The 24,506-nt window shown below is 46.7% G+C and overlaps 1 protein-coding gene across 4 annotated transcripts in view; it reads left to right on the plus strand.

Moving 5' to 3' along the window:
- Positions 1-24,506, plus strand: part of Lpcat1 (lysophosphatidylcholine acyltransferase 1) — a 49,190-nt gene that overhangs the window by 17,680 nt on the left and 7,004 nt on the right. For 2 of the 4 annotated variants that reach the window (NM_145376.6, NM_001368681.1), the window contains 7 exons: positions 3,977-4,191; positions 9,892-10,004; positions 11,270-11,330; positions 14,389-14,447; positions 16,446-16,480; positions 18,131-18,185; positions 20,592-20,674. In NM_145376.6, the coding sequence (NP_663351.3) occupies positions 3,977-4,191; positions 9,892-10,004; positions 11,270-11,330; positions 14,389-14,447; positions 16,446-16,480; positions 18,131-18,185; positions 20,592-20,674 (621 nt within the window). The other 2 variants (NM_001368682.1, XM_006517189.3) reach the window with 2 other exon arrangements.

Below are 24,506 nucleotides of genomic sequence, written 5' to 3' on the forward strand. Positions count from 1 at the left end.
GTCTTAGGCTGAGGTGACCCAGCACCACAGTGACACAGGTCCCTGCCTCAGCCCCCACATTGTGGGTGCCATGGGCTGGGGAAGGAGCACACCTTCCAGGTATATTTAAAGCAGTTTCAAGGGGAGCACCTTCTGAGTGGCAGATTGTAGCTGACACACCCTGCCCACCTGGGGTCACTGAAAGTAGACAAACCTGCACCGAGTCTGCTATTTGATACCTAAGCCTGCTTTATGACTAGACTTGATAAAGATGAAGCTCTGGCTAGAATAGGCTGAGGCCAGACAGTCCTGCCCTAGTGGGGACTTTGCGGCAGTCCATGCCTCCTGAATGGTGGACATTATTGCTATAGGCTGTGTGTCCCTCAGACCCAGTGCCTATAAGTGTTAGATACACATGAACCTCATCTGTCTGAAGATGGCTATGCTGAGAACACAGCCAAACTGAAGCTCTGTTAAACCAATCACAGTGTCAAAGATGCCATAGACATTTTAAGTGATCCTCTTTTTGTCTTTCCACCTGACACAGGTATCATACCCAGAGCTCTAAGAATGCTTTGCTGATGTCTCTAGAGCACACTGTCAGCTCAGGAAGACAAATAAATCCTTGCTGGAAGTACTGACAGAGAGGCCTACAGGCCAGATCTGACTGCTATGCAAGTAACTTTTTCCTGAAACATTCTATACTTTCTTACAGGAACATGAGTTGTGTGTGTGGGGGGTGGGGTGGGGGGGGCCTCTGTGGCCCCAAAGCCTAAAATGTTACCTACCACTTGGAGCTCTGTGAGCTGAGTGTTCACCCAAACTACCCAGCCTTTTTTTTTTTTTTTTTTTTTTTCCTTTCTTTCTTGTGAGGGCCTCATGCACTAGATGTTTGTTCAGGAAAGAGGCAAGAGGGGACCTCATTTTCTAAACTCCAGCTCTCTGGATGTCAGATCACAGTAAGACTTGAAGATCTGTGAACACCCAGTATGAGTGTTAAGTGACGCTGGTCAGGGGTGAAGTTGTTGCTTGCTCTCACTTCTTCATTTATCTGAGATTTTTTCCAACCCTCTAAATGGCATGCTTTGTTGTGACTATCCTTTAAAAGACAAAAGACCATAAAATATGAGTCTGTATGAAATATAATCAAGTACTTCAAATCTAGGCCAAACCAGATCCTGTTTTTGAGCATGCTGAGTATAGAGGGATTTTAATCCAGCACCATGGCTGCTCTGTCAGGGAATCACATCCAAAGACCGTAGGTCTGTGTGATCTGGCTGGAATACAGACACACCTTTAATTCCTCTGGCTGCAGTACAGACACGCCCTGAGTACATATCTTTAATCCTAAACAGTGAAGGTAAAGTTGGTTTGTAGAAAGATACATCTATGTTTGAAAGTGAGGGACAGACAAAGTGATGAATCAGAGAAAGATCTGACAGAATGAGTCAGAAATGGGATACGCCCAATTCTCACGGTGGCAGACAGGAAAGACCTAAGAGAGCGTTGCATGCAGATGGGATGGAGGTTTACAGAGACGGGTTGCAGGTGAAGACAGAATGAGCCAGAAATGGGATACGCCCAATTCTCACGATGGCAGACAGGAAAGACCTAAGAGAGCGTTGCGTGCAGATGGGATGGAGGTTTACAGAGACGGGTTGCAGGTGAAGACAGAATGAGCCAGAGAATGTTCTGCTCTTTAGAAGGTTGAAACAGATGGCCAGAGTTGGAGACCAAGCAGAATAATTCAGCCAGAAGGCAAGAGAAGCCAGTTTGAGTCAGTCAGTTAGTTTGGGTCAGTTATCAGAACTAGAAAGTGTGGGCTCACTCAGGAGTAAGCCTCCGAGGTGACAGTTACCTCTGGCAAGTAAAAGTTACATTTACAACTGAGTCCAGAACTTATTCTGGGAAGCTAGTTTGAGTGGATTTAAGGGTATTTGGGTCACAGGTGTTGGCTCTTGATGACAAGGGACTGAGGACACTTGCTGTTGCTCCATATGCTGCATGGTGACAAAAGGTCCTGATCACCCCTTCCTTTCTTCCTTCCTCACTCCAGAGTCCCAGAGCAACAAGACCATCTTCAAAGTGGGTGACTTAGGCTGAACTCCCCCCACCCCCACCCCCGTGCTCCCTCCCCTGGCTTCTCCTGTGTACACACACAATGAGCTTCAGCATGCCCAAGTGTGTAAATGAGTATGTGTATATGAAACATATACATACATGTACATATGTGAATATTCATACATGAGAATATGCATTTGTGTGTGTGTGCTTGTTGGAGTGTGCATTTAGATGAGAGTATGGATATGTGTTTAGATGTTGAAATATGTATATGTTGCTATATGTACATGTATGAGTGTACACAGGTAAAAGTATGTGTGTATGTATACATGTTGGAGTACACATGTATATATGAAGATGATGGAGTATATTTTGGTGTGGGAGTATACTTACATATATAAGTGTGTTGTGAACATGTAGGAGTAGGCCTGTCGTACTATATATATGTGTATAGCTAGGAGTATGCAAGTGTGTACATGTTGAAATGTGCATATGTATAGAGTGCATACATGTGTTGGAGTGTATATGTATGTGCATGTACACATGCATATGTACACAGGTGAGAATGATGTACATACAATCATTTGATTGTACAAGTTGGAGAATATGTAGATGAGTATGGGTGCATATGTGTAGAGTGTCATGTGCAGTGCACCCATGTACATTAGACACATGCTGTGACACATGAAGCCCTAGACACCATCATTCAGGATCTATGGGAACTCTGGATTTGTGGCCTTTGGCTCTCATGGGTGCTTTTGACTTCTGGAAGGAGACATAGTAATAAGAAGCCTTAGTTATAGTGGTACAGAAAAGGCAGGTTTTAAAATAACCGGCTGCAGAGTAAAGTTCTGCTGAGTTATAGCAGCAGATTCATTCAGACTCAGGCTCGTGTTACGTTTGCACAGCAAAACTGTTGTGAACAGATTGATGTTAAAGACGATTTTTTTTTCCCTGAATGAAGTTGGTAGCATTCAGACGTTTCCTGAAAATCTCAGTGACTGACACAGTTTTTAAAAGGAAGCTTATTTTAAGTTACTTTCAAAATACAAGTGTCACAAAACTCACAGTGCTGCCTCTTGGTAGCACTGACCCCTCGACTGGCTCCTCTACCACCAGAGAATTCCCAGGGTGGGTCAGGCCGGCAGCCTGGTCCTCCTGCTGGGTCTTGGCTCTCTGACCGGAAGCTTGAGAGGAGGAGGCTCCGTTCCTGAGAGCTCCTCGGGACTCAGTTCCTGGGCTGATAAGATGCAGTGTCACCCTACTGTGAGATTGATGCAGTGTCACCTTACTGTGAGATTGATGCAGTGTCACCCTACTGTGAGATTGGAGGTCTTGAGTAGCCTACCCTCTACCCTCAGAAAGGTTATCTCCATCCTGGGGAACTTCCCCTGTCTGTGGCTTCCTAGCCACACCCTGTGATTTAAAGTTTTAAATTACATACATTCTTTGCTTTGCATGTGGACTATAGCCTTTGTTTTTTGCTTGCTTGCTTTCTTTCTTTTTCTCTTTCTCTTCTTCTTTTCCTCTTGCAGTTTCAATATCTCTTTTTCTTGCTTGTGGCAGAAAGAGTGTCAAAACCCCCAATTCAGCCCCAGTTCGCTAAGCCCTCCACGGTCAGGCCATACTGGGGGTAGTGCTGGCTTCCTGGGACATCCAGATCAACCACTCTCTCTCAGGTAGATCTGTCTCTGAGACCTAGTCTGTCCCCTGTCCTGCCTCCTCTTGGTTTTTGTTGAGGACTTTCTGGAGGGTCAAGTTCTCTTCCCAGAAAGAGGATTTGCAAGAGAAACTTAGGCCTGATTAACCACTGACAAGCAGGTGCTCTCCTCTCTACATGGCATTCTAGTGGGACAGAGCGCAGCATCCTTTTCCCTTGCCTCTTCCGTGCCTGTGCCGTGGCAGGAACTCAGTGTTGCCTAATTCTTTCTTACAGGGTCGTGGACTTCCTGCTCAAGGCCATCATGCGCACCATGTGGTTTGCTGGCGGCTTCCACCGTGTAGCTGTGAAGGGGCGGCAGGCCCTGCCTACTGAGGCTGCTATCCTCACCTTGGCTCCACATTCCTCCTACTTTGATGCCATCCCGGTCACCATGACCATGTCCTCCATTGTGATGAAGGCAGAGAGCAGAGACATCCCAATCTGGGGAAGTGAGTGAGCACCTGAGAGTGGGTGAGACCGTGGGAGTGGATGAGGCTGCAGGAGTGGGTGAGACACCATCTCACTGACAGGCCCTGACTATGCTGGTTTTGTCACTGTGGTTCCCTGTAGCATGAGCTCCTTTATTTATCAGTACTGACATGTCCCCCAGTACTGTCATGTGCAGAGATGCATCTCTGAAGTCTTGTCCTGCAAGCATTCATTTTCTGAATCTTAGCAGTTCAGGGTCTCTTGAGCGTCTGGGCAGCTGCTCCTGAGCACCAGTGACCCCTACAGATCAGGAACAGCGGTGTCTTGAGGCTGCTGGTCAGATCACAAAACCTGAATGGCTTGATGTAGCACAAGGCCTTTCTGTCACATCTAGGAACCACAAGCACAGGGTCACCGTGTGTGCAAGGGGGAAACCCTCCAGAGTTTCCACAAGGGATTGTCCTGCCTGTCTGATCACATGGCCGGCTTTCCTCTTTCCCTCATCAGTGTGTGTCTTAGCTAAGAATTCTGTCAGTGGATAATTCAAGATAGCCTCATTTTAAGATCCACAATTTCATCTGCATAGACTTTTGGTCTGAAAGGCCATGGTCACAGGTTCTGGGGTTGAGAAATGGTTCCCAGGTTCCCAGGGAAGTTTCTAGACATGAGGTACAGTGCTGGGGCGCCAGAGGGTAGTGGTGGTTCACCGGGTACTATAGAGATGTGGTAACTGTGGTGTCCCACAAGAACAATGGAAGGAGGATGGTTCAACCTGAGGCTTGTGTTACAAGAGCCCACAGCTCTGTACCCCCATCATGATGAATGAATCTCCTGAGTAAATGGTGAGGAGAGAGACAGACTTGGCAGGAGGGCTCTATGCTATGTCCCACAGCCCTGCTGTGTTGTGTGAGCACCCTGTGTCTGTGAGTAAATGCCCTGGGGTAACTCTGTGGCTCTGTGAGGCACATGAGCATAGCCACTCAGCAGTCTCTCTTACACTATAAAGCATGGGTTGGATTCTTCCAGACTGTGTGGGCAGTGCTTCCTTATATCTTAGTTAGGCTGCCACCGCTGTGTTGAAACACCATGACCAAGAGCCCCTTGGGGAAGAAAGGCTTTATTTCAGCTTAAAGATACACACCACTGTCTCTCACTGGAGGAAGTCAGAGCAGGAACTCAAGCAAGGCAGAGAACTGAAGCAGAGACCATGTAGGAGTGCTGCTTATTGGCTAGATCTTCCTTCCTGCCTTGCTCAGCCCGATTTTACATATATACACCCCAGAACTACCTGCCCAAGCGGTGGCACCACTCAAAAATGGATTGGGCCCTCCCACATCAATCACTAATTAAGAAAATATGCTATAGGCTTGCCCAGAGGACAATCTGGTGGTGGCATTTTCTGTGTCAAGGTTTCTTCTCTCAAAATGGCTTGAGCCTGTGTCAAGTTGTCATAAAACTAGCCAGGATACTATCTGGTATCCTGATTTCTCTGTATATACCAGGCTCCTGCGCTTTTGAATTCAGAGAAACCTCTAAAATCTTGAGGTATGTTTTGCCTGAGAGATGTGCAGAAGAAAGGACATGGCTACCATTATGAACTACCAAGCACTGATCCCTCTGATCTGGCCCTGATCCAAGTGCCTTTCCTAGACGTAACCACAGAAATAGCCTGCTGTCAATTTGGCAGGGTTATGAGGAAATGTTTCTCACACTTATCTAAGGGCACTAGATTTTTCAGATGTGCCTGCAACCTAAAACATGTCCTTGCTTTCATCTTTTTTCCTTTCCTGAGCAGGCACTCTCCCCGTTGCATATGGAAACATTAAGGAACTGGCTCATGGCCATGGGGAAGCAGGTGGTGAGGGAGGCTAGAACCTAGGCAGATGGCAAACAAGGTCCTTAGCCCCAGACCAACACAGACATCCCTTCCCCCAACACAACTGTGACTTTTCAGAGGCATCTGGCCGTGGCTAAATCCACTGCAAACATGGCCTTCACAGCCTATGTGCTTTTTTTACTCGGGAGGTGTCGTCATGCCCACCCACGGGAAATGTGAGTTTTCACCATGCGCTCAGGCAACACTGTGGTCAGTATCCTAAGCACATCCAAGACTCACAGACCCTGGGTGAATTCCTTTCATCCACAAGATGCTGGTACCCAGTTGACTTGTGTAGAGGTAAAGAAACCAGATTGGGGCTTGACAAGTGGTTTGTGGTTTGTATGGAGTATTAGATGGGAGTGTCTCATCTTTGTCAAGCATTTGTATCAGTCCCCTGATCTAGATAGCCAGGACCTTGCAGAGAGGCCAGCAAGAAGGCAAAAGGTGGGACTGTGTGTAGCTTTTGCACCTGTGAGTGGTACAGCACAGATCCTATAGACAGAAATGAGCAGCCCAGTGTAAGGACACCAGTTATGAAACAACTCTGAGCAAGCAGGGTTACTCCCCTTCTTGACAAAGCCCTTGGAGAGAAATTGAGCTGTTTGGGCTATAGATCTATCAAGCCCTTGGAGAGAAATTGAGCTGTTTGGGCTATAGATCTATCAGTCTGATCACAAATAGAAGATGTTATTGCACCTGCCTGGGAAGTTGGGTTGAATTCCAAAAATTTTTTGGAAACTAGTTGGGGTTGTAATTGGCAGATGTGCAGTTTACCTTGATAGTCCATAGACCTGAGACTGAAGGGTGGTGGCAAGTTTTTCAGAAATGTTCATTATCCAGGTACAGTGATGTCATGCGTGCCTATAGTCCCAGCACTTGGTCACCTGACCAACGCATCAAGACCCTGTCTTTAGAGGGAGAAGAATATTAGTTAGCTTCCAAATATAGCTCCTCCCGGTCTGTTCCTTACCCAGCTACCTGTGAATGCAGTGTGCCAGATTAGGTACTTGCTATCCTGGGCATTCAGCTAAGGGTCTCCTTTCCCCCTCAAGAGCCCAGGATGTGATCTGGGTCCTATCTCAGAGCAGGCTCATGTAGGCATGCTTGTCCCAACGTCCAGCCTTTATTTGGGTCCTGGGACAGACAGCTCCTAGCTGTTGAAGGAATGAATGTTGAAACTATCTGAAGGGTTTCATCTCTAGGTCTCTGAGTATCAGGAGTAACCAACCTCAAAGCTGTTCTGTCTGTGAGTCACCTTGATAATGTGTCTGTCTGGGTTGGTTTTCTTGCTGTGATAAAACCCCACGACCAAAGAAACTTGAGGACAGGCTTTATTTCTGCTTGCGCTCCAGGTCACAGTCCGTCTCTGAGGGAAGGCAGGGCAGGAGGTCAAGCAGGGCAGAAACCAAAGCAGAAGCCATAGAGGAGTGCTGCTTACTGCCTTGCTCCCCGTGGTTTATTCAGCCTGCTCTACTATATAGCCCAGGGGTATCACTCAATCATTAATCAAGAAAATACCTCCCAGACTTCCCTACAAGGAGGGGAGTGCTATGGAATCATTTTCTCATTTAAGGGTCCTTTTTCTCAGATAAGTCTGAGTTTGTGTTAAACTGACAAAACTGGTCAAGTGATGTTTAGAGGTAAAATGCTAAGGGATGAGAGCATATTCACAGGCCTATTGGAGCATCGGGCAGGATTGTGTTGACCCTTCACACAGCATGCATGGCCTGCTGACAGGGAGCTGTCTTCAGGAGCAACTTGTCCATCAAAGTGGACCCCTCAAAGATACCATCCTGGGTGCCCCGATGATCACTTTGTCTTGTCCTATCCCTGGAGCCTGTCTTAGGATCTCACTGCTGTGAACAGATACCATGACCAAGGCAACTCTTATAAGAACAACATTTAATTGGGGCTGGCTTACAGGTTCAGAAGTTCAGTCCATTGTCACCAAGGTGTGAGCATGGCAGCATCCAGGGGAAGCTGAGAATTCTAAATCTTCATCTGAAGGCTGCTAGCACAATTCTGGCTTCCAGGGAGCTAGGAGTAGGGTGTTAAAGCTCACACCCACAGAGGCACACCTATTCCAACAAGGCCATACCTACTCCAACAGGGCCTTACCTTCTAATAGTGCCACTCCCTGGGCCAAGCATATACAAACGATCACACCCAGGAAGCCTCACGATACCTGCCTGGGTGCTTAGATGATCACTTTGTCCTGTCCTGTCCTTGGAGTCCTTCTTGCCTCTGTGTCTATCATCAGATTCCCTAAAGGACCAGCAGGCATCTTCCACTGTCTGAGTCAGTTTTCTTGGCATCAGGGACACAGTAAGCTTCTGTACTCAGCCCCATGAAGCACACTAGACAGTGAGCCCAGGTGAACCTAGCGCCTCTGGGAAGATGATGGTGTTGTAAGGCAAAGCAGCCTCACCACATCCGGTCCTTTCTCTTCGCTTTTACTCTCTAGTCACGTTAGCAGCATCAGGGAGTTGACAAGAAAGGATAAAGCACATGCTAGAATAACAAGAAAGCAAAGAGACATGACTGCATCCCTGGTGGGCTTGGCTTTCTAGAAGAGTTGTGGAGACCCAGTGGGTTATTGTACAATCAAGGGATTTCCTTTCCTTTCCTTTTTAAAATTATTTTTTTTTTATTTCTGCATTTTGTGGAAAACCTCCTAGAAAGAAGCACAAAGCATCCTTTCTTTCTTTTTTTAATATTTATTTATTTAATATATATGAGTACACTGTCTTCAGGCACACCAGAAGAGGGCATCAGATGCCATTACAGATGGTTGTGAGCCATCATGTGGTTGCTGGGAATTGAACTTAGGACCTCTGGAAGAGCAGTCAGTGCTTTTAACTTCGAAGCCATCTCTACAACCCACAAAGCCTCCTTTTCAAAAAGGATGCTACAAAAAGAACCTACAGCTAAAATGGTCCCGGGAAATCAGCTGCAGACATGGTAGAGCCCCTGGAGCCCACTCCTTTTGTCTCAGAACAGGGACTTACCTGAGGGCAGTTCATATTAAAACCTCTTCAGAGTATTTTAAGCAATATCTTATTTCTACATGGTCTTACTTTGGTGTTCCCTAACAGTATGGTCAGTTGAGCACCGTCAGTCATGGCAGAATAAGTGCGGTGAACCTAGACCAGATGTGGAGATACCGTGGTGTAGCAATTACTCCCCAGGGCTGTGTGTGATCTCTGGGGTTCTTGCAGCAGAGAAGCAAAAAGAGTTTGTTCTCAACACCGTGAAAGACAGAAGTTCAAGAGGAGGGTGTTGGCAGACAAGCACCTGGTGGGAACTGGTAGTCCTTTTTACTCTGTAGCTTGAAGATAACATCCTATCTTCTCTCTTTATCCAGCCTTCTCTCCCCCTGCCTGTGTTATCTTACAAGGACCTCAGACATTGATTAGGACCACACTAATTAGGGTGATATGCTGAACTTGATTATCTGCAAATATCTTATCTTCAGCTAGGATCATATTCCCAAGTACCAAAAATTAGGCCTTCATCCCTGACTTTGAAGAATGCAAGTTCAGCCCACTGTGAGGTCGGGAGTACTTGAATCTCCTTGTTCTGCTAATGGAGCAACCGCAGACAACCTGTGTGTGAGGGTGGGGTTAGGTTTCCATTATGTGCTCTGTGCTCTAGCTGATGATAGTCCAGGGCACAAAGATTTCGGGAGTTTACTGGAAGGTTCCTTACCTTCTGTGTATCAGCATGGCCCAGGGCTCTAGGTGTCTGGGATATGCAGCTCACTATGGCCCCTGAGAGGTCTCTGTTCAAGCCTGCAGTTGGAAGCTGTGCATGCTGATATCCTGTCTCCTGACTCCTACAGCTCTGATAAGATACATCAGGCCAGTGTTCGTGTCCCGCTCTGACCAGGACTCGCGAAGGAAGACAGTGGAGGAGATCAAGCGACGGGCACAGTCGAATGGAAAGTGGCCTCAGGTAGAACCATCCTCCTTGCTTTAATAGATGTGGACTTAATGGGAGAGGGAGAAAGAGGAAACCACAAGCCTGCTCTGTCCACCCCGTATGCTGAAGTTCACCTTGCTCTGCCTTTACACAGTGTGTGCATCCAAGATGTGCTTGGTGTTGGATACTTTGGGTTTCTGTGCTTGGACTTAGAATGTAAACATTCCCTTGAGTGTCCACTTCTTGTATCATACAGCGGGCACCTTGCTGATTGCCCTGGGTATAGTCTACTCTTCGAGGTCACTATGAGCCTGGGGAATTCAACACTTCTAGATCCTGGACTGAGCCTCTTGTCCTGTTGACTGACTGCTATAGCTACATCCATAGGCTCGCCTTTGCCCACGGCCCCTGGAAACGTACACTGCCTCGGTGTCATACATGTTCAGTTTGTTTTCTTTCCCTTTGAGCCAACAGATAGAGGCTGGAGGTTTTACGGGATGTCCTATCTGTAGTTGCTCAAAAGCACTGCAGATCTGGTGCTAAGTATGTCCACAGTCAGCCTCTGTGGAGGCTTCTGGTTTCTAAGGTGTGGCATGCGTGTGCATGCACGCACGCGCGCACACACACACACACACACACACACACACACACACACACACACACATGCCTGCACAGACAAAAGTTGCTCCCTCTTCTCCAAGGAGCTTCCCTGTGCTCTCTGTGTCTTTGTGCATGCCCACGGAGCCCACCTAGCCTCCTCAGTGGATCCTTCCTTTCAGGGCTCAGATATGCTGTATGAGCTGTGCTTTCCACCATGGGGAGTCTTAGTTTGTTCTGTGCTGCCTTGACTAGTGAGTCAGCCATTGGCGTGTCCATGGGAACAGGAGTTTCTTCACACTAGTTCCCAGTGGCTGCACAGTTCCCTGCTTGTTCCCAGCATCTCTATGCTGCTACACAGTTCCCATCTCATTCCACACCTCCTGGTGTGTCCACTCTTGGCCTCCACTCTCTCCCGTGATGCATGTGTGGCTGAGAACCATGATGTGAATCCTTTACTGCTGCTTACTTTGTTAATAGCTCATTTCATTTCATTCCCCTTGCCCCCAGCCCTGGGGGTACGGGGCTTCCCAAAGATTATCACCCCCAAGCCTAAGGGTGGCTTCCCAAAGGATCCTCCCTTTCCAGGAGCCATAGTCTAAAATTATGTCAGTAATAGAAAAAAGCACATTGGTAGGTGGGCTCTTGTGGGCTCTGGATTTAAGTGTGATGGTTTAATGCTATCTTTTTCCTATTTTAAGATAATGATTTTTCCAGAAGGAACTTGTACAAATAGGACCTGCCTCATTACCTTCAAACCTGGTATGTAGCTTTTTTTGTTGTTATGTTTTTATCTTCCTCAAAAAAGAGGAAACCAATCGTGACTTTTGAAGTAATGTCATCTGCCAATAATGGAAATCTCTATTGTTATCTTGTATGGCAAGTTCTTAGAAGTCACAGGAAGTCTCAGAGTTTGAGCCAGGAGCTAGAGTGTCTGCAGGTCGATGAGAAGGCTGTGAAGGCAGTGGCTATTATGAGTGGTAATGTTTGCCTGAGCTCTGAGGTCCTGATATGCTGAGGTTTTTTTTTTTTTTTTTTTTTTTTGCCCATTGGGATACAGGGTGCCCTGGGCCCTGGCAACTCCCACTGACTAGAGGTCTTCCAGCCTGTAGCTCGATCTTCTGGTTTGAGAACAGCTGGAAAACAGCACTCCTTCTCCATTGGAATGAACAGTCAGTCACCCATCAATTTGGACACTTCCTCAGGGCACTCCCCAAGCCTAGCACTAAGATTGAGCCCCAGCATTTATCAGCAGCGTACAGAGACCACTCCAGACTACCTGGTTAAAAGTTTTGTATGCCCTGGGTGATGTAATAGGTTTGTCCTTGGTCCTGCTGTAACTATTACTGCTTGCTGTTAAGAGATGGATAGGACTATCCTGTACTCTCTTTGCATGGGGTATGCACACCAGTTCCCACAGACTGGGTCAGACGGGCCACAACTGCCAGTATTCTGCTCTGGGCTGCATCACACAACGCTGTTTTGGGTGCTTTCAGAATTCATGATCTTACCTTTCTTTTTAGTACTAGATGGTAAATTCCAGAGTCTTCCCCCTCTTCAGGCCATGCTTTTTCTGCTCACATGCACATGGCTGAGTCCTCCCTTCCTTGACACAAATAGTGGTAGCAACTTTCATGGACAGAGATAGAGTATAAGAAAGGGAACCCTTATTCTCTCTCCAATGGGTCGTGGTTGCTCTTTCTAAAATAGGCTTAGCAGCTAAGGCAGCATGTTGTGATCAAGGCCTAGCTGCAGGGGAGTGTCTAGAGCCCTCCCCACTTGGAACCTTCATCCTGGGTATGGCCCATAAAACCCCCAACCATTTTGTTTGAAACTTCAGTAGTGATACCTAGCCATGTCCCCAAGGCCATGGGCAGAGTATAAATGAACTGTGAGGGAATTGGACATCTCAAGCCATGACAGGTAGCTGTGAGGGAGCCATCTGTCTTCCATAATAGTGGGATTTACCTGTCCTTGAAAAGAACACCTGAGTATTGGCACTTCACAGATGCAGCTGGGCTTCTCCTGTGTGAAGCTGAAGGAATGTAGACACAGAGAGGGCAGCGCACATCATGGGGGAGGTTGTATGCCTCAGTTACCCACAAGGACTAACTGTGTGGTTCCCAGCTGTGGTTCACACCAAATCTGTTGTTTAGTTAGCACTGGACCAGCATCCAGCCTGCTACCATACTCTATGATACATGCGAAGTCTCTCTGTGGTATGAACTCCTGTGTTCTGCAGTCTGGGAAGGGGCATCTCCTGAGAGTATGCCTGCAGTGGCTGCTGCTCTGGAGCCTGATGTCAGTCCGGCATCTGTTTCTCCCACATTGTACTTGCCTCATGGCCACATGTGTTCAGATGTTCACGTTCACCCAAGTTCCAGGATTAGACATGAGAAGTTTAAAATAGTGGCTTTTAAACGCTTACCACTTGGTTTGAACAGTGTCACCATGACGCATGTCAAGATGAATGTGTCAGTGAATACTGCTGTCATGCCAGCAAATCATGGAGGCATTTGTGGTCCATGCTTAGTCCCCTGAGGTGATAAGCATGTTCACTAGCATGCACGTCTGAAGATGCTGGGGCTCCATTGACTGGTCCTGGTGATGAAATATGAGCCGAGGTCTACCGACCCCTGCCTGTATACATGTACATAGAAATGCTTGCGTAGCCATGACCCCAGCCCTACGGGTCCAGGGATGGGACTGAAGGTCAGACTTGAGGGTTGTAGGCTCTTGTGCCTGAGGCAGAATCTAAAGAGCTTGGGTCATCAGCTCTGATATGTTCTGACACTTGTCTCTGGCTTGGACCACTGTGGAAAGGGAGCTGGCCTTAGAGACAGAAACTCTTGACCACCCCACGTGCAGATGTTTCCAGAGGTATTCAGAAATCTTGAACTAAAAGATAGAGGTGGCTGCTGAAGCAATCAGAGAGCTTCCCTCTGGGGCCTTCACCTCTCAGAATGGGCACACACTACTAATGGACACTGATTTCCATCAGCTCAGAAGAACATACACACACACACACATGTATACACATATACAGACACATGCATACACTCACATGCACAAGCATATACATACACACACATTCATAAGCACACGTGCATACACAAATGCACAAACATACATGCACAAGCACATGCATATGCATACACACACATGCATATGTGCGCACACACACACACACACACACACACACGCATACACACATTCAACTGCCCATCCTTCAGTGTATGTGTGTCCCTGACACCTTGGTTTTCAGAGGAATGAACCTTCAAACATCCTTATTTAAATGGAATAGAACATTGTAGCTCAATCAGTATATAGACAGTAGAAATAACTGTCAGGGCAGTCCTGAGCGTTCTCAAGAGAGATTTCTCCAGTGTTCAGGCAAAGGCTGGTCTCACATGGGGACAGGGCTAGGATAGACTGTCCTACCCCAGGCAAGACCAGGTGTTCCTCATTCTCCATGGTGACCTACCCCAAATCCAGGCCATGGGCAATGAGAAGAAACCAAGATGGACAGCACAGATCTATAGAGAAGAGGGTGTGACAGTTCTGAGCTCTGAGATATCGACACACTGGAGCCCCTCACTTCCCATCTGTGTGTTCATGTTGGTACTGAGACACTAGCAACTCTTCCTGAACAGGGAAAAGAGGTAGAGGAAATAGTCCAGGAATCCAGAAAATATCTCCACTGACAAGGAAAACTGGCCCAGAAAAGCTCAATTCATTAAGCCTGCAACAGTGCCACAGCTAGGTTCCACCTCCCATGCTTCTTGTTGCCAGCACTGAGACCCTACACTTTCCTTGTCAGGTGCGTTCATTCCTGGAGTTCCTGTCCAGCCCGTGGTGCTACGCTACCCAAACAAATTGGTAAGTCATGTCCTGGGACACGTGTTGAGAGGAGTTCAGGAGGAATGAGAGCTGGGTAGATGTCTTGGTTGTGCCTGGATTGCCGTGTCCCTGTGTCCTTTGTTCATACACAATAGTTGAGAGAAAAGTTGGCACCATCACACAGCCTCAGCCCAGAAAGGGAGAGGCAGGCTCTGCAGGTGGAGTCCCGAGTGTAAACTATCTCTGTGGTGTATTTGTGACACTTCTAGAATAGTCTCGGTCTTGGCACACAAAGTTCCACTTTGCATAGGCCCTGAAGCAAAAGCCTGGCTCACATACATCCTGGCAGGTTTAAAATCCAGGGCTGCTTATGTTCTAGAAGACTGAAGAAGGAATCAAGTGGCTGTAGAGGTCATGTGACATTATTGTACTTCCCCCTACTCCAATTAGAAGTCTCAGTGACTTGTTTTAAAGTAAGACAGGGCAGTTGGGTGCAGAGCTCTCGATGACCTGGAAGGACCCCAGCCCATAGGAGAGAGGATTCTGCATGAGGGAGGCCTCAGAGAAAGTTCTGCTGGGTTTGCCACTGGGCCTTTCTCCTCAGTGCCCTTAACCCTTCCCTATGCCCCAAGGAGAGGAGTCGGAGCCAGCCCTTTTCACAGATGCCAGCTGCAGCCTCCCTTCTGATGTGACTCTTGGAGCAGGCTTTCTTAGGCCTTGATGGCTTGCACAGTTAGAAGTGGTCAGCCTATGAATATGAGTCCCCAGGGCCCTGAGGTACTGTACACATGTGGCATTTCTTACTCATCTGTGGAGTAAGCTCCTGGTGGAAATAATGAAGTGGAGGTGCTTACCACAGAGAGCTTTCCCTGTCTGCCTCAGTTAGACACCATGACAGCAGAGGACAGTACGGAAGATAACCTTTCAGCTCACAATCTAATATAGACACCTTATGGACACAGGGTCCAGCCTGCCCATCTGGGAACCAGGCCTGCTTATCTAGGCATGGGCTCCCCTGAGGCAACTGGATAAGCAGTGGGGGCCATCTGGACCATCAGTTACTAACACTAACAGAGTGGACGACTCTACCGGGTATTGCTGAACCACAGAAGAGTCCATTTCCTGTTAGTTTCCTGAGGAAGGTCCTGCCCTCTGCAGAGAGTCTGAACACCCAGGAATGGAGCAGCCTGCCAGCCTATGTGGGAGCGAGGTTTCCATTCTGAGTTGATTCGTCAGCCTGGGGTGAGGGGGTGGGGCATAGCCTTCACTGGTCTCCTAGAGCCTTGGAATCTTGGTTATCAGAGAAACAGGAAATTTGCCTATACTTACGTTTTTAAGGTCCTTGTGAGATTCCTCGGCCATTTAGCTGCAGGATGTACCCCCACTGCCAGAGTTCTGAGCATAGACTGCCTAGGGAGCCAAATCATGGTAGGAAAAATAGATTGAGGATGGCAAAGAAAGAAGCCATGCGAGGTGTCTAGTAACTATTGCCCAGTTCCTGTGAAAATGGTGCAGCTGCTAAGGGTAGTTTCTCAAATCCGTCTGGATACACATAAGGTGAGGCAGCCAAGTCTCTCAGGTGCCAGGGGCCCCTTTGAAGTCCAGGCTTGACCTGGAAAGAGCACATCTGTGGTTGTGTTGGGACACTTGGGGTATGGATACTGCCTTGGGATGAGGTGGCAATGAGATCTCGTGACCAGGTCTAGACAAACCTTACCTGAGGCACTTATGAGGCATCTTAAGAGGGGGCAGGTGACACAGCACAGTTGGGAATTACAGGTCACTGGAACACCTTTGGAGAGAGGTAATGGTTACCAAGCCTACTTAAGCCAGTGTTAGAATTGGCAGCCTCGGAGAAGTGATGAGAAAGATGGACATTTAAGATGTTGGGTTGGTTGAGCCCTGGAATCCAGGACACAAGCTTCCTTACTCTGCCTATATCAATGTGGGAGGACAATAACTCCATCTCTGGGCTGCACGAGGTTGGCCCTCACATGTCTGGCTCTACATTTAATCCTTATTCTTTCTCACTCCTAGGACACCATCACATGGACGTGGCAAGGACCTGGAGCGTAAGTCGGACACCGTGTCATCCTGTCTGTCCTCTCATTCTGTGGATACACAGGCCGCTGGTGACTCCCTGTGCCCTCGTTACTTTTGCAAATGTGAAAACTACTCTTGACAGCAATTAGGGTCGGCCCATTGTGAAAAAGTTAAGTGTTCCCGTGTGGCTATGTAACACTCCTGGATTTTGGGGACATAAGTTCCTCGACGCCAGCACCCATGGGAAGGTAACTGAGCCCTTCCCTTCCCCTCCTAGTACATCTGGTACTGTCTACCTGGCAGTGCCTGGTGTTTCCGGATGGTGGCTTTTGTGCAGGCAGTGAGATTCAGGTGGTGCTAGGTGAGAGTGGCCCTCTAGAGTTGGTGTCCCTGTCCTACAAGCACACACACCGGGAATCCGTTGTGCTGTGATTATCAACCTGATGGAATAAGAGAAACAACAGCAGCCAAACTTGGGGCACAAGGATGTCCATAATACTGCAGCTGCCATTTGTGTGTAGGGAGAAGGGGCCATCCAGGGACAAGACAGCCTCAAGGCCTTCAAGGAGGAAGTCAAGTCAGATACAAGTTTGCTCCTAGGCCTTCCAAAGTATTTGGAGCACAGTGCTGGGGCAGTGCCACTCCAGTGATGTCAGACCACCACTTCTGAGGCAGGAAGTCAGGCTGAGAGGAGTACTTGGAACTGGGCTCCAGTGTCTCTTCCTGGGCTCAAGCTGACATAGTAGGGCAGAAACAGATTGGCTCAAAATTAGGGGTTGTCTTAGTCAGGGTTTCTATTCCTGCACAAACATGACCAAGAAGCAGTTGGGGAGGAAAGAGTTTATTCAGCTTACACTTAGCACATTACTGTTCATCTCTAAAGGAAGTCAGGACTGGAACTCAAGCAGGTCAGGAAGTAGGAGCTGGTGCAGAGGCCATGGAGGGATGTTCTTTACTGCCTTGCTTCCCCTGGCTTGCTCAGCCTGCTCTCTTATAGAACCCAAGACTACCAGCCCAGAGATGGCACCACCCATAAGGGGACCTCCCCACTTGATCACTAGTTGAGAAAATGCCTAACAGCTGGATCTCGTAGAGGCATTTCCCCAACTGAAGCTCCTTTCTCTGTGATAACTCCAGCCTGTGTCAAGTTGACACAAAACTAGCCAGTACAGGGGATGACTGACTTCAAGGGGGTGAGAAAAGAATGTGGCCTCAAGGATGGGAACTCCAGGTAGTTCTGTAATTCCATTAAGACAAACAAGTGGTGGCAACAACACTCAATATCTAGGACCCTGGAAGTCAGGCAAATGGGCCATGGCATGACTTAAAGCCTGGATCTCTGTCTGCCTAGATTAGGTAGCTGGGCATCCTGGAGACAAGGCTGTCAAAGCAGAAGGACAAGGGGAGTATATACCTGTCTAGAATAACCAAAGGACCAAAGCAAATATTTAACCAGAAAACCAAAGATCCCTGCCTGGTTAAAATCATATTTGCTCAGGTTTTTTTTTTTTTTTTTTTTTTTTTAACCTTTCAACTTTAGAAGACTCCCATTCCTCCCCGACTCACTGCTCAGCAGCACCTCCTAGAGGCTCTGGGCAGAATCTGGAATCATTCAGCTATAAGAAAAAGGAGCCTTACTTTTTAACCGGGTTGTAAATTTATTCAATGCTGTTTTTAAGGTTGAAAATCCTGTGGCTCACTCTGTGCCAGTTTCAAAACCAAGTGGAAATTGAAGTGAGTGGACATAGTGTTATGAAGTACGGGTAGTGGGTGGGGTGGGGGTGGTATCTGGCTAGGGTCAGTTCTGCCATGGGTTTTGGGACACTGGGTTTCATTGGGGTCTGAAATCCTGCAGCTTTTGAACATTATTAGACTTGGAGCTGTGTGAATACAGTGTCACAATGTTACACTGGGATATGAATGGATACAATGTGCTACACTGGAGTCTGTTACAGCAGGGTTAAACACCCCCACCCCCCATTTGTGTGAATACAGTGTCATACAGTGTTACACTGGGGTCTGTAATGTTACAGTGCTACAACAATGTTAACCCAGAGCTGTGTGGATACAATGTCACATAATGTTGCACTGAGACTCTTATTGACACAATATCATACAGTGTAACGCTGTAATCTGATACTTATTTAAAATGCTATTAAGCAAGAGCTGTGCTGATTGTTACAAAGTATTTAATCTATACAGATACTGTTACATAGCAGTCCTTAAGTATCTTTTCATTTGTCTTGGTCCTAGAAGAACTTTAAAGTCATCTTTCTTTAGTGGCCTTGTGCCCTTTGTATAGCTTAAATACATTTGGATGGGATTTTTTAAAAAAAGATTTGTTTGTTTTTATTTTGTGTTTATTGGTATTTTGCTTGCATGTATGTGCACTATGTATGTGTGTTGCCTATAAAAGTCAGAAGAGGGTGCCATATCCTCTAGAACTGGAGTTACAGGTGGTTGTTAGCTGCCAAATGAATGCTGGAAACAGAACCTCTGAGCCATCTCTTTAGCCCCTCGACAGGATTTTTAAAAATTAACAAGGAAACTAAAGCAATCATTTTTTTTTATTGAGATGAAGAGTATATAAGAGTATATAAAATTGTCTAAGAGTATATAAAATTGATACATATACATCTTTTTGCCAGCAAGACAGTGGTAGCACATGCCTTTAACCTTAGTACTCAGGAGGCAAAGACAGGCAGGTCTCTTGAGTTCCAAGGCCGCCCCAGCTACAAAGAGAAACCCTGTCTTAAAAAAAAAAAAAAAAAAAAAAAAAAAAACCAATAAAAAGAGAAACCTTTTTGCCTTCAGTACTAATACTACTATAGCTAGATTTGAATAACTAAATTCATTCTGTCACTTTACTGCTTAGCTGTAAGTCATGGAGTATAACCCGCCATCCCAGCTCCCAGCTCCTGGCAGGTTCCTAAGTACTGAACTTACCCTCTTGGCTAAATTCAGTACAATCATATGTGTGGCCTATAGAATTTTCTCTAAGTAGAAGGATTGGTGTTTTTGATTTTGGATTTGTTATTTGTTTTTCTTTTAAAAAGAAAATAAAGAATAAAAAGGGAATTCTTCTGATGGGCCTACATCTAACCTCAGAGATGAGTTTATGCACTCCTGTATTGAGTCAAACAGTCTGTTTACTTCCCATAAGTACTGCAGAGCATTACAAAATGGACAGATGAGCTAATGTGACTTCTACTAAGAGCCCAGCCCAGAGCGTGCTGGTCCTTCTGCTGTGGATCTTTCTGTGGCTCTTCTCTCAGCTGTCAGGAGAGAACAGAATCAGGTCTGAGAAGGAACATGGTCTTGTACTGGTTGGGACCCCTGTGGTTTTGAGCAGAACTGTTCCAGACCTGGTCTCATCTTCAGATAAGAGAAACTGAGAATGGCCCTGTAATAATCTTTACATATCCTTCTTCACATTGCCTGGTATATGGTACCGTTAATGAGAAAGACCATTGTAATTTTCGAAATTCCTAAAATGTAACTGTAAACACATTACACACTGTATGCTAGGTTTTCAGGATGTTCCTATATTCTTAATATCTTCATTTAAGAATAGGAATCAGAAATAGTCTTTTGACTTTTCATGCATGGTAAAGTTGGCACTAACATGAGCCACTCGATCATTTTAAGTGCTGTATTTATAGGATGTTTTATCACAGAGATACAGTAGATTTCAGGTGTAGAAACTGTAGTATTACAGAACTGCATTCTCTATAATCCCCAACATAAAACTGTCATGGAAGGATAGAAATATGCATATCATTAGGAGTTGAACATTGTACCCTGGGCCAGTAAGTACTCCTGGTTAGCAGTGCTGAGCTATAAAGTTTGCAGGTGTGTGAGTGAGTGAGTGAGTGTGAGTGTGAGTGTGAGTATATATGTATTGTGTATGTCTGTGTGTACACATACATGCACATGGGTGTTGTGTGCCTGTGGGTCTAGATATGTGTATGTGTAGTGTGGACATTGTAGTTATGAGTATGTAAATATGTATAGTCATGGGTGGACAATTCCAGAGGAAGGGTTCTGCTAGTTTTAATGTCACACAGGTAACCATTATGGTGGCTTTGGTGGGATCAGTGCCATGCCTTAGCAGAGATAACACCGTTCTTCTGTTCTCAGTTTCTGCCTGTGTATTGCCCTTCTGAAGAGGAGAAGAGGAATCCTGCCCTGTATGCCAGCAATGTGAGGCGTGTCATGGCCAAGTGAGTGAGCGGCTGCCAGCGGTGCTGGGGAAGTGGGTTTGTACAAGAGTGAACACGCAGGCTCTGCATGTGCTAGCAGTATCGTGTGCTTGCCCTTGAGTTTGTGTCTCCTGCTTTTATCTGATGATGTTTTGACTTGTTTAACATTTAGAAGATGGTTAATCTTTGCTTCATTTCGCAAGTTTCAAACCCGCCGTAGTAATCTGTGACCCTGGTGTGTTTTGGGGTCATGCACTGACCTGGGAAGATGTCAGTCTCAGGTCACAGCCTCCTTGAGGCTTCACTGTGCTTCTGTCTGGGGATTGTTTGCTGGCACTCTCACGCCCCCTGCTGGGCAGAATTGTAGTATCTGTATGTTTAAGCCCCTAGGGTGTCCTGTGCTGCCATCTGCCTCTGGTGTACAGTTGAGAACATAAGTATTGTTTTCTCTTTCTGGTTCCTGGAGTCTGGACAGTGATGCAAGTACCCTTTTTCTCTGACTTTCTGAGCCCTATCTCTCATTCATATACTTAAAACAAGGTCCCTAATATTCCTCATACACACCAGGCAAAAATCGCAGCCCCAGGGGGCCAGCCTTGTTTCGTCTCCTGAAGAGGCTGTATACAGTGGAGCTTAACTGTAGCCTCTACCAATAGCACCTGCTGGAACCTTTGAGGTTCCTCCACCTGGCAGTGGGGATGGGGGCAGGGAGGGCTGTCCCACTCTCAGTTCCTGACAACAGACCTGGAGAGAGCATTCTAGGAGCGCATCTGACAAGACCCCAGCTCAGATCTGTAATCACTGTTTAGAGCTGGTTCTTGCCTACTTCCTCCTTGTCCCACTTGAATGGTATATGCCCAGAGAAGGAGTGGGTTACTCCAGTCTCCACCCTGAAGTTCATTTAGCCTTCACCACAGACAACTCTGAGCACTTGTTAACTAAGGGACCACTCAGGCCAGGCCAAGGTCCCTGCATCCCTGTCTTCCATTCTGACTTGATCTGCTTTGAGGGTGGAAGAAAGAAATTGGATCTTTTAGAACTCAGCAAGTGATTGCCATTGTATTTATTACCAGATTATAGCACCTGCCTAAGTCAGATTTGGAGGGATTTTAAGGAGTTAGTGCAGAGAACAGAACACAGTGTTCTCTTACAGTACCATCCAATCCACCTTGAACTTGACTGCTGTGTGTCCTGTCCCATGCCCATCCCCGCCCCATGCTTCAGCCCCTTCTGTGGGCTGTCTGCAGCCCACATTCCTAACCGCATGTTATCATGTGCTTTCTGGTTGCTTGCTTATACAGCATTGCTGGGCAGCATCAGACTTACCAGAAGTGCATTTTCTGTTTTTGGTTTTCTTTCTTTCTCTTTTTAAAAGAGAAAGAAAATAAAAGTTGGGTGGGTATGGAGGTTGGGGGATCTGGGAGCGGTTGGGAAGGGGAAAACATGATCAGAATATATTGTATGAAATTATTTTCAATAAAATAATATTTTTGATATTATAATACACTTTTATTACTTCCCCCTCCCTTTCTTCCCTTCAGACTCTCCCATGTGCCCATTCACCCTTTCTCTTGCAAGCTCATAGCCTTTTTGGGGTGGAGGATGTTGTTTTATTCAAGGCAGGGTTTCTTTGTGTCACCTTGGCTATCCTGGAATTCACACTGTAGATCATGCTGGCCTTCAGTTCAGTAATCTGCTGCCCCTGCCTCCTGGCAGCCTCTTTTTCTCTAATCGTGTGTGTGTGTGTGTGTGTGTGTGTGTGTGTGTGTGTGAGTGTGTGAGTGTGTTGCTAAATACATAAATACAGCCTGTCTTTATAATGTTACTTGTATGTATGTATAATGTTACTTGTATGTATGTTTCCAGGGCTGACCATTTGGTGTTGGATAAGTCATCGGTGTGCTCACTCCTGGGAATATTATTTCTCCCACTCTCAGGATTCTTTAGTTGCCAGTGGTTCTTTGTGTAGGCCTCCCGAGCTTTCCCTGCCTATGCTAGCATGTATGTCTGTTGGTGCCATCCTTCTTCAGGTCATGTTTAGGCAGCCATGTTGGTAAGATTTCACTGGTATAGCATCTCTGATATTTCTAGGAGACACAACCTTACAGGAAACTCCCTGTTTCTCTGGCTTTGACAGTCTTTCTGCCCACTATTCCATGACTCTTGAGCAGTAGGTGCAGGAGTATCGGTCGACGCTGGGTTCTACAACTCTTTGTTTTGATCGGTTGTGGTTTTTCTATGGTCGTCTCTGTGGCGAGGGAAAGTTTCCTTGATGAAGGGTGGGAACGACACTTATCTATGGATATGAGGGCAAATATTTAGAACATAATTAGGGATTGTGCTGTAAGTTTAAAGATGTGGCAGTTACAGGCTATCCTTCAAGATCCATGACTTAAGTAGCCCTTGGTAGTTTGCTGGGTTTTTGGTACCAGACATGGTTTCCCTCTTAATGAACAGATGTTAAATCCGATAGAGAGCGTTCGGTTACTGCCAAGGTATGTGTGCCACTATCCTTCTGGTTACAGTGCCCTCAAGTCAGAGTTGTGCTTCTTACCCCTGCTAGCTGAGTAGCACCGATGGTCACTGCCCTCCTTTGGAAGCTTGCAAGTTACTGTATTCTGGTAACATGAAAGTTAATCTTCAGGAAGGAGGCTTTAAGGTCAGATCTAGCATGGAGGCCTCTGGGCCCTGTGTGGAAAATGCCTGGTGTCTTCAGTAGTAGGGATTTTCTTTTCACCTCTGAGGATAACCGAAGGCAGTATCAGTAGCCTGTGATGTTTTGAGTGTCTCTTGGACAACCTTGGCCAATAACTCAAAACAAAGGAAAGCCCATTCTTCTAAGGAGATTCCTAGGGGAGTTTTGTGGGGTTTTCTTCATAATGCATGTAGTGAGTTTTTCTCCATAAATGTGTTTAATATGGGGTGGGATGTATTTTTTTTTTCTTGAAATCTGACATATCCTTTATGACAGTTAAATTCTTAGGATAAGACCTTGTCCTATTGCAGAGGCCCTGTGGGATAATAAAATAGCTCCTCCAGGCCCATTGGTCTAAGGGCCTATGCTGTACTGATTGCATACAGAACATGCACACCTTGCAATTGTTCAGACCACAGACACACATGGTATTCGTGGAATGGGTAGCAGAAACAAGCAGACACAGGTCTGGGCAGCCTGAGTGCTGAGAAAGGGAAGTTTGAGATGGCTGTCAAGCACACATGTTCAGTGCAAATTGTGGACTGTAGCTGTAGGACTGTGGGGCTGAGCATTCTGTATAGCCATCCCTAAGGACTCGGCACTCAGCACTACTTCCCTTGGGGACTCAGCACTGCCACCCTGGGCTTCAGTCAAGGCTTTTGCTGGCCATAACCTACTTCCTCTCTTCCAGAGTTCATGTAAAAGTCTCATCCTGGCTGGCTCTGGGGAACATTCCAGTGGCAGGGGTGTCAGTTCCTGTTTGGGTCTTTTCTGTGGTTCCCTCACCCATTCCCTCTAGGTTTCCATTGACAGACCATGGGAGGGACCAGCTTCCTGGAGAGAACAGTGGCATTTCCTGCTTGTTTGTGTCTACCTCAGTGACATAGTGGCAGAGCTGCCCCTACCCTTGGACGCAGGAGAGTAAGCCTGGGGTCCAGGCCCCATGCTAGGCAAACTCTTCCATTCCAGCTCCTCCCAGGTTCCTTGATACCCATGGGAAAGAAAACACACCATGTTACCACAGCCCTAAGCCTCTGCCGAATGCCAGCCCTCGCCTCTGGTGGGCTCACAGCATGTAATGAACCTGAGGACCAGAGTCCAGAGGGTTTTCCTGCGAATCTGAGTGTTCAGTGTGTGCTTCTGTGATGGTTTTGCAGG

This window comes from Mus musculus, chromosome 13, assembly GCF_000001635.26.
Source record: "Mus musculus strain C57BL/6J chromosome 13, GRCm38.p6 C57BL/6J".
Classification (NCBI taxonomy): Eukaryota; Metazoa; Chordata; class Mammalia; order Rodentia; family Muridae; genus Mus; species Mus musculus.